This window comes from Condylostylus longicornis, unplaced genomic scaffold, assembly GCF_029603195.1.
Source record: "Condylostylus longicornis isolate FDR11 unplaced genomic scaffold, ASM2960319v2 ptg000093l, whole genome shotgun sequence".
In the NCBI taxonomy this organism is placed as follows: domain Eukaryota; kingdom Metazoa; phylum Arthropoda; class Insecta; order Diptera; family Dolichopodidae; genus Condylostylus; species Condylostylus longicornis.
The window spans coordinates 26,968-37,438 of NW_026578061.1; the positions used below are offsets into that span (position 1 = coordinate 26,968).

Genomic DNA, 10,471 nt, shown 5'->3' on the forward strand with positions numbered 1-10,471 from the left:
ACTGTGAAACAGAGTGATGTATGTATGAGTGTTCCGATAAAAATTTTTCGGAACAAGAAGACAATTTCATGTTCTTAATTAAAAAACCACAATATTTTCAAATTTAATTATAATGTTCTTTATTATTATTTTATTTTTTATTTATTAATTCATTTACAACTATTATTATTATTACATTTACTTAATTTACTTTTTATGTTCAATTTGAAATATTTATACATAATTATTTTATTTCAAAGAACACTTTTTTTTTAAATCAACTAAGCTGCACTGTGACTACTTTCATAATAGAAAATATGTGTAGAATTTCAAACCATTTATACATATTATAACGAGAGGAAAATGAATTTTACTGTTAATTCATTTTTCAAAATTACAGTAAATTGTTAATGTGTAAGTGAATCATTATGTAGATAATTTAAATATACATAATTAACCCAAGTTTAAGAGAGTATGTTAATATTTAAGAAAGTGTGTGAAAGTGTTTTCAATAATTTGAAAATCAAGTTATGACTTTATCAAGTCATGACTCCACCCATGCGTGGAGAACCTTTTGTGAGAAAGATCTCAACAATTTTGAGCCTCTCAACACTACCGCAATCGTGAACATTCTCCGGAAATTCATGGTCAACTACGGCTTGTAAGACAATAGAACTCTATCTTTTTCTGTTCACAAAGTCCCTTGCTCCTTCCAAAGGTGCAGTAACGGTGGGATGCATATTCCACATCCCATCTACTGCACCCAAAATTTGAGAAATTTTAGTTATTTTTCGGAATTGTGTGCTTATTTGCGAAGCCTTTTGTGAATTTGGAAGTCGTATATGAATTGGCGTTAATTTTTTTTGTTTTTGCTCAGGGAAAAACATGGACTTCATGGAAAAATTTGTGTACAGTCCCTTTGCTGAAACCAAACATATTGCCTGTAACTTTATATTCACAGCAACTGTTTAAAGCCTACCAGCACATAGCCACTTTTTCTTCATCTGTTTCTTTTTTATGGCTACTTAATATGAAATTTGGCTCAGGTTCTAGGTCTTCGGGAAGACTGATGCAAATATCATGAAAATTTTCTCGTGGAATTCGGAATTTTTCTGAGAATCTCTTGTCATTTAATTTCATTAATAAATCAGCATACAACAAGGGTTGTAGGCTTTCAGTGTAAATAAAATGTACATTACAAGTCTAGAGCACTTTAAATATAAGAATTAAATATTTATAAAGTCAAATATCAAAGTGTATTTATATTAAATTTACCTTTTGATTTTGTAAAAATCGCGTATCCAATTTTAAATTTTTTTTTAATTTAGAAAATATTTCAAATTGAATGTTTTCAACCTTAGTAAAGCTACATTTAGAGAAATTTTTTCGAAATTAATTATATTTTTTAAAGAGAACCTACACAAACTATAGCTAAAATTATGACAACCATATTGCCATTATAGTTAATTTGCAAAAAAGTTTCTTTAAATTTATTTTAAATTTTTTTAAATTTTATTTATGTATTTCTAAAATTATTTTAAATATAATTTAAAACAATTTTAGAAATACATATACCGTTTTCAAATTCATTTTTATTTTGAAAAAACTATCTATTTGTTTTTGTAAAAGATGTTTCTGAATAAACTGCAACAATTTCATATACAAATATTTTCTAGTCAGAATCAAAATATTTTTTTAGGAATTGAGAAATATTTATAGCAGATATAACAAATTGTTTCTTATTTGGTATTGGAATACCAATAAATTCGTGCGCATGATAATGATAAGGTTTTCTTCCACTTGTGAAAATACACATTTTGCTATCACAAATACGTTGCTAAGCCTTGCTATTTCACTAGATTCTGTAGATTCTAAGGGAACCGAGTGGGGCAGGAGTAACCCCCCAAGCCACCGCAGCCATCTTTGACTTATTGTAGCCCCCCCCCACTCCCCCGTCTATAATATCCCCGTCACAATCCCAAAGCCGGAGATATCCCTAAGGGAATTGGACAACAGTTCCTGAACACTTAGGGACCCTTGTCCAAGACATCCAACGGACAGCCAGTGCCGAACAGCCAGTGCCGGACAGTCGCAGAGAATGTGCACGGCGGTCTCATCGCCACCCCCACAAAATCTGCACAGGGGGGAGCCCGAATTCCCAACCCTATGCAGGTGGTATTTCACTGGGCAGTGCCCCGTGAAGAAATTCGCAATAGTGCGAACCCGGCTCCTGCCCATCCCCAGTAACTCTGCGGTGAATCCGCTGGAGCACGCCGAAAGAAACACTTTCGCATGACGGCACCCTTTCGTGTCCCGCCAGTGACGGCGGCATTCCGCCTCGAGCAGGCAGGCAAGCCTGGCCCCCACGACGGAAGAAGGCAGACTGCAGAAAGGCAGCGGCTGCACAAAGTCAGCCCCTGATCTCTCCTCCGCGCCAGCTCATCGGCAACTCCGTTGCCCGCATGGCCACTATTGCCCGGCACCCAAATGAGCCAATTCCATAAGTGCATTGCATCTATATTGCATGTATTTCGGCCTGGAACATTGTGCAATACGGGTCAAGGGTTGCATATACACGCGTGTCCGGGCGAACACCGTATAGGCTTGAACCCACACCCGACTCCGTTTTGGACCCGTCCGCATACCACACGCTCGAACCCGACCTAAGTACCGGACCACCCCAATCCCACGTCCATCGATCAGGAAACAGAACCCTGTACTTGTGGTCGAAGTTGTACCGCGGCAGACAGGTATCCGACATGGTTATTCTTAGAATCGGATCGCTCTCAATGAAGCCTCTGTGAGATCAGTGGGCCAACTTTAGCCCTGCCCCGTCCTTGCCAGAGAGAAGTCGGTAAGTCACTAGCCGAGCTTCCTTCAATATGTGGAGGTGCAGTGGCGGCAATCCGATCATCACCTTCAATGCAGCGGTGGGAGCCGTCCGCATTGCCCCGGTCACTCCCAGGCAGGCCAGCCTCTGTAGCTTTTTCAGCTCACGGTACCATACAATCGACGCATAGGTGACGATGGGCCTAGCAAGGGCCGTATATAGCCACAGTGCTATTCTGGGACTAATTTCCCAGGTTCCCCCGATGAAGCTCCTACACGTCCACAAGGCCGCCGTAGCTCTCCCGATAACTCTATCTATATGGGTATTCCAAGAGAGACGATCATCCAGAGTTACCTCCAGATACTTCACCTCCCTAAAGTAGCTAATACGTTCACCAAACAGAATTGCGCTCGTTAATCTATCCCTGCTTCTGCGTCTGGTGAAGGCGACTAAAGTGCTCTTGCTTGGATTTATATTTAACTCAACGCCTTTGCACCACCATTCCACAACACGTAAATTTTGCTGTAGAAGATCAGAAATAGTGCTCTCAAGTTTTCCCAGTACGACGAAGACCACATCGTCGGCATATCCCCAGACACGTGCCCCGGAGCCCCTGAGAGCAGCGATTAGATCATCCACTACAATGGACCACAGCAGGGGCGAAAGAACCACGCCCTGCGGACATCCTTTTGCAGCGGAGATGAAGAGTATATCGTCAGCTATGGTGGACTTAATAATCCTATCCTGTAGCATCCGATTAACCCATCTGCTCGTCGTCGCATCAATCCCTCGTTTGTGCCACGCTCCCTCTATATCAAGGAAGCAGCCAACTGCCACCTCCCTCACCTTCTTTCGCCCCTCCTGTGGTCCATTGTAGTGGATGATCTAATCGCTGCTCTCAGGGGCTCCGGGGCGCGTGTCTGGGGATATGCCGACGATGTGGCCTTCATCGTGCGGGGAAAACTTGAGAGCACTATTTCTAATCTTCTACAGCAAAATTTAGAAGACATTTACAAGTTCACCCGGGTTCACCCGGGACGCTTGTATTTGGCGTGCTGGTCGATGATCCTTCCGTTTCCCTTGCCGCCATTTTCGGAGCGACTTCAGACTTTCCAATGAGTTTTGGCTCTTTTGATTGGCCTGAAGTGCTCGTCATTGCCGCGGTGGGTATTGGGTTTTTATTTTGTCCTGCCCTACCGTAAGTAAGAGTAAGTAAGTAAGAGGCTCGCCGCGAAACATGAACACGACACGAACGTAACTTTGATCGTTTCAATCACCCCTTTATGCTCCGCCATTACCGGGGCCCACCACTAGGAAGTGACAGTGCGGTTTTGGGCCCCTGCTATTTCACTTAAAAAAAAAAAAAACAGATTAAAAAGTCGTAGCAGAATCAAAATTTTACCTTTTGTGTATAAGTATATAATTAAGTGTATCAAAAACCTTCATTTGTAACACAAAAAGGTTTTTTTGTAACAGAATCCCATGTTTTATTGGATTGTAGTATCCGTAAAATGTTGTTTCAAAATACTTTGTATTTGTAAATTTAAAATTTTATCAAATATATTTTTATCATGAAATATTGATAGATTTTAAAGATCGGTAACACCTTGAGAGTAGGTAATTTATTCAGTAGCCATTTTATGGCTTTACCAAATTAATAAAATCACTTGTATATAAGTTCCAAATGTTTGCAATTAAGGAATTATGTGGAACGTCAGTAGGATAAATTAAAATTTTCAAAAGCCTTAGAATTTGTAATTGATCGATTAATTGTGATTAAACGTAAAATTTTTGATAATTTAGAAAACGATAGTTTTATGTTTATAGAAAAGTAAATTGGAATAATTGTATGAATTGTGAAAGATTAAAATTAGCTCATAATAGCTATGAAATTGAAAACTAAATAAATCGTAGATAAATGCTTAATTTTAAATGGCTAATCTGATAGAAAAGATAGAAAGACAGATATAGAAAGACAGCTAAGAAAAGCTCAGAAAAAAAATTTGAATTTTATTCAGCAATTCAAAAAACGCTGCTTTAGCAATAAATTTATTCATTGATTTTATCAATGATTCTTCTTTATTATAAAGCCTAGATAATTTTGGAATCTTAGCATGAAAATAAGAAATAAATAATATATTAGATAATTTAAGAGCCTAGCACAAAACAAAAAACACGATTGGTATAAGAATGCGTTCAATATTTTTGAAGTCCTTGTACAACACGTAGAAATAAATTTTGATTTTGTAGAACGTTGTTCTACATTCTATTTACATTCTATTTACTTTCAATTTGTTTCTTAGATGTGGTAAGAAATGTTAGATCGGTCCCTGGTTCATTTTTCCAAGTATTTTAATTTGTTTTTCTAAGAATATCTAACATTTAAAAAGTACATAAAACACGGAATAAAGTATTATGTTATTTTCAAGTTTTTTATTGAAAATTTTCCTTGAAACGCTTATCAGCTTTCTATTGCATTCTCTAAATTACTCATTACTTAATGATCTACAAGCAAATCATTACTTAAAAATACTTACAAATTATAATATTTTTCATGTAACGTTGTAGTGCTTTTAAAAGTTGTAGATTATGTTATAAGCTAAATAAAATATTAAGCTAAGTTTATTTATAACTCTGCTATATCCAAATTAAGTTATACCGGCATTTAGAATAAATTACTTGTACTTAACTTTCTTTCTTATAAAACAAGTTCAGTACCAATTTATTATCTCTTATTATAACAATTTTTATCTCATAAGACTCTTGTAGAGCTATATTGAGAATTCTTAAAGAATATTACTCTTATAATTTCAGTCTTGTAGAAGATCCTAATGAGATCTTTATAAGAGCAAAAAAGCGCAATTACTAGAGTTATTAATTCTTCTAATGAGAGTTAAACTCCCATTAAAAGAGTTTTTACAGCATATAACTCTCATACCAAAACTAGTATGAGAATTACGAAAACTCTCACAAGCCACTTATAATAGTGCTACTAGAAAGAGAAAGCAATAAATTGTTGAATAAATATATCGGTCTTACTCCGAACTTTATAAAAAAGATATCTACTCCAATTTTAATAATTATTTTTTTTAACAAAAATGAAACAAAATATACATAATGTTTACATATGTGATATGTAATCAATAAATATTTGTATTCAAAAATTTAATATTATAAAATTATAAATTTGGGAAATTAAAATAATTTTTTTGCTGATAAAAGTTGATATTGTAGCTCGAAAAAAAGCAACGCCAACTAAAAAAATCTGATGTGGTCAGCACATCATAACCGACCGCATTGTGTATTGTGTAGTTAAGTGGAAGTGTTACAGAATATTAAAAAAATGTCTGTTAAATACTTCTTTCAAATTTTTAGGACATTTGTAAGCTTATAGTTAACATACCTAAAAAAATGTAAATTTGGCTCTTAGTACAGTTTCGTTTTGTGCTATCCGAATTCCCTGAAATGCACGCCAGTTAGTTTTGGTAATAACCAGAACTCAAATATCAAATTTCAAAAAATTCCATCAATTCGTTCCGTAGATATGGTGAAAAATGTAAAATCGGCCCGCAGATCAGCGTTCAAGCCCTGATCTTTCCAAAAAAATTTATATGTTCATTGTTTCAGTACGAAAAATTTAAATATAAAATTTCAATGAAATCGGTTGATCAATTCTCTTTATATACGCAAAAATGTATATTTGGCCTCCAGTAAACGTCCAGTTGGTGAGGCCTGATTTCTTCCAAAAGTAAGGAGGTTTCGCGGTTGGTCTAGTGAAGCTTATATATAAAATTACAAGTAAATCGGTTGAACATTTTCTTCAAAATGGGCAAATATGTAAAACAGATATATGATAACTGATATATTATCACAAAAGTTGATCAGTCCGTGTCATGGTCTAAATAAACTTACATATAAAATTACAGAGACCGACAGACCGGCAGACCGACAGGTTGCTAAAAATAGTTTACTTACACTTCCCTATTATGGAGAAGTCCATTCCCAACGAAAACTCGATATGCAAAATTTTTTGCCATCACATAATCTACCTATTTTATACACAATACGTTCGGTAATAATTAATATTTAAAAAATGTTTATACATATTTTTTAACCCTATAATATCTTATTTCTTTTTTTCTACTTAAATTTTAAAATTTAAGAGTTGTTTAGCAAAAAAAAAATGTACTAATGTGCATAAATTCCAACTTAAGCTTTATTGTTTTAAAATAAAACTATAATTGTGCATTTCATTATGCTGCATTTTAAGAAAAAAAACTTGATAAATAGAACTTTATTGCTGAAAATATATGTTAGTTTATTTTATCGGTTATTTCTGACAACATTTATATGACAAGGTACGGTGACTTCAATAATGTGCTTACGACGTAAATTTTACAAAGTATCAAATTCCAAAAAGTTTATTAAAAGCTCTTGACATTGTACACTTTTCCTAAAGCGTTTTATACGTAGTGGAGACGTAAAATTAAAGTAAATCGGGTATCGAAAAAATCAAGCACTAGTGCTAAGTCTTTAAATGCTTAAAGACTTTAAATAAGAACCTTACGAGAGTTGCATAAAAACAAAGAAAAGAAAAAAAAATTATGAGAGTATTCGAGGGTGGTATGAGATTTTTATGTAATTTTGGGTCAATTTTTTTGGGCATTACTCTTGGAAATTGTTACTTGGGATATTAAAAAGAGTTACAATTTTTTTCATGTTTTTATATACCATAACCAAAACTTAATTTAAGTTATTGTTCAATTTAAATGAAATTGAATAAAATGGACGTTAAAAACATTTATACTTTTGTTTATGATGAAAATAATAGCAAAAAAAACACTATTTGCAACTTTAGTTGCAACAAAACCCAATACTTGTATATAATTGATATTTCTTATACTTGGATATAATTGATCAATATTGTATATAATTGATCAAAACCCAATACTTGTATATAACAAAACCAATAACAAGGTAGCAATTGCGCATTTTGTTCAAAATATCTTTTTTATCTTAAATATTTCTTTACATAAAGGCTTAAGCTCATTTTTTTCAAGAGTATAAATAATATACTCTAATAAATAAGAGTATAAATAATTTAAAATATGAGTGCTGAATTACTAACAAAACGTTTTCGGTCATATTTACTCAAAACTTATTAATCTGCAAATGTATGTGGTTGGATTCTACTATCTTCAAAAATTTTTTTTTTCAATGGTTGATAATTTTTCCGAAATATAATTTTTTTTTTTTTATTGGTGTGAAAAGAAAACTTCCTTTTATTCGGAATAAAATACTTTTATTTTTCGCTAATATATTTCGTGCGCTACATACGCACTTTATCAAAGCTGATTTTCTTCTAATTAAGACAACAAACAATAAAAATTGAAATCTATTAAAATTAGGAATATTATACCTGACTTAATATAATCTACCTGACTTAATCTAGAATTTGATTATTTATTTTTTTTTTTTTTATATTATTTACAAACTAAATTTATACCTGTTTTAAACCTTAAAACTGGTCAAATAATTAATTTAAAGAGCCAAGTAGCCGCGTTATCTTCGTCCGCGTTTAGTAGGCAGTCCTTGTTTGATTTGTATATCTGCATGCTTTCATGAACTTCTCTCCTATGTTTTCCTTTTACCTCTTTTATTACCTTTAAGTTATCTTTCGTGATTGTGTGGTTCGTTTCATAAATGTGTTTTGCAACCATAGAATCGAAAATCCGGTTAAATCCTACTCTCCTTGCACGTTTTATTTCACTTAAATGTTACTTAAGTCTTGTTGTAACGGGTCTCTTCGTTTGTCCTATGTAAAATTTATCGCAATTATTACAATTGATTTTGTACACACCGCATCTTTCATGTATCTTCAATTTATCCTTAGCCGAATTTAACAAACTCCCAAGTTGATATTTACTAATGGTTTCCGATGTCCGAATATTGTGTTTCCTTAGTTGTTTATTTATCAAGTTTGTACAGTGATGATCATAACTTAAAGATGCCCATGTTGTTCTTTGTTCTTCCAATATCCTGTTCTGTTTAAACAATGTGCTCATATTCTCCTGCTCAATTTTTCGTTTTTTCTTCCCAATGAGTTTGTTAATACGTTCAGTAGAATAACCGTTCTTCACAGCCGTGTCCAAAATGAAGTTTACTTCTGATCTATAGTCGTGTCTGTCCATCGGTGTGGTTAGCATTCTATGGATCATAGAGTTGAACGCCGCCATTTTATGTTTCGTTGAATGGTACGAGTCCCGTGGAATGCATCTTTGTGTTGTTGTTTTCTTCCTATATATCTTGAATCCAATTTTTTCAGATTTTCTTTTCACCAATATGTCCAAAAAAGGTAACACTCCATTTTCCTCAATTTCGAATGTAAATTCGATGTTTCTATGTAATTTGTTGATGCATCTGTTTATATTCTCCAGTTCTTCCTTGTCCACTATCGCGAAGACGTCATCAATATACCGCATCCATACTCTAGGCATCAGAGAATCCTCCTCCATTCTTTTTTCCAATTTGGACATAAATAATTCTGCGATAAATGGTGAAAGTGGATTGCCCATCGATACTCCCGATGTTGTTCTGTACATCTCGTTTCTGAATTCGAAGTAATTCTCCTCCATGCAAAGTCTTGCTAATTTGTGGTATTCCTTTACTTTGTTGTTCCAATTTTCTGTTTCTGTTTCTCCTTCTTGTGTTGATAACCATACTTTCAAATATTCAAGAGCTTCGTTAACTGGAACACTGGGAAAGAGCGCTTTGACATCGAACGATACCATTAATTCATCAGGACCAATCTTTAAGCCTTTCGTTTTTTCTATAAATTCCTCTCTATTCTTGATAGAACAGGAACGGAAATCCATTTCCCCAAATCTTTTCACGAGCCATTTCGCAATTTTGTATGTTGGGGCGCCATTAGCGGAAATGATCTCCCTGAACTGCTCACCTTCCTTGTGAATCTTTGGTAGACACACCAGTTTCGGAACTGATGGATTCGACATCGTCAAGTCGTTGATGTTGAAGTCCAGAAACTTACACTCCTTTAAAGCTTTCTTAACCTTCACTGCTGATTCCTTTAAAGGGGTTAGAAAAATTAGGACCAACCCTTAATAATTTGGATTAACATCCAAATAAATTCTTTTTTTCAAACTTCGAACGATTAAACTCGTTAACTGGCGACCGTGACAGGACAAGCTCAACACCACTGTACCCGTGAGAACATAGGACCGTTCAGAGCTTGTCACAAACAAGAAGATATCAGCCACTATACCCGTGAGAAGATAGTCAAAGGATCCTGCACAGCAGTGATACTCATCGTACCATTAATAGGGTAATTACATAATCTTCAAGGAAACGTCAATCCAAGAGTAACCTCTTTACAATCCGATGAACATTGGATTTTACATTTTGTAAGTGAATTAATTAACTAAATAAATAAAATGGAAGTAATCCAAACTGCCTGAACAAACTTGACTCGCTTAACTGACTCGTTAACTGGCGACCGTGACAGGACAGAGTTTTTAAAAGGTTCAACCGAAATTTTGGGATTTATAATAACAACTGAAGGAATTCGAACCGACCCAAAAAAGATTGAAGCCATCCAGAAAATAAAGCCACCAGAAAATTTCAAAGACCTCAAAGCATTTCTCG

General features: G+C 34.4%; 1 protein-coding gene across 1 annotated transcript; it reads right to left on the reverse strand.

The window, feature by feature from the left end:
* Positions 1-656: 656 nt before the first annotated feature.
* Positions 657-9,822, reverse strand: LOC129613872 (uncharacterized). Its single transcript, XM_055528176.1, has 3 exons — positions 9,170-9,822; positions 8,670-9,106; positions 657-736 (listed from the first exon to the last, which is right to left on the reverse strand). The coding sequence occupies exons 1-3, from the start codon at positions 9,820-9,822 to the stop codon at positions 657-659; spliced, it is 1,170 nt and encodes a 389-aa protein (XP_055384151.1).
* Between the last annotated feature and the right edge of the window lie 649 nt (positions 9,823-10,471).

Bases quoted from the DNA above. Each gene is read 5' to 3' on its own strand.
- LOC129613872 (XM_055528176.1), bottom strand. From the start codon at position 9,822: ATGTCGAATCCATCAGTTCCGAAACTGGTGTGTCTACCAAAGATTCAC. The intron at 9,107-9,169 runs GTTACCTTTTTT...CAAGATATATAG, and splicing joins GAAATTGAGGAAAATGGAGT to GAAGAAAACAACAACACAAA. The intron at 737-8,669 runs GTGTGTACAAAA...TTTTGGGTGCAG, and splicing joins GAAGATACATGAAAGATGCG to TAGATGGGATGTGGAATATG.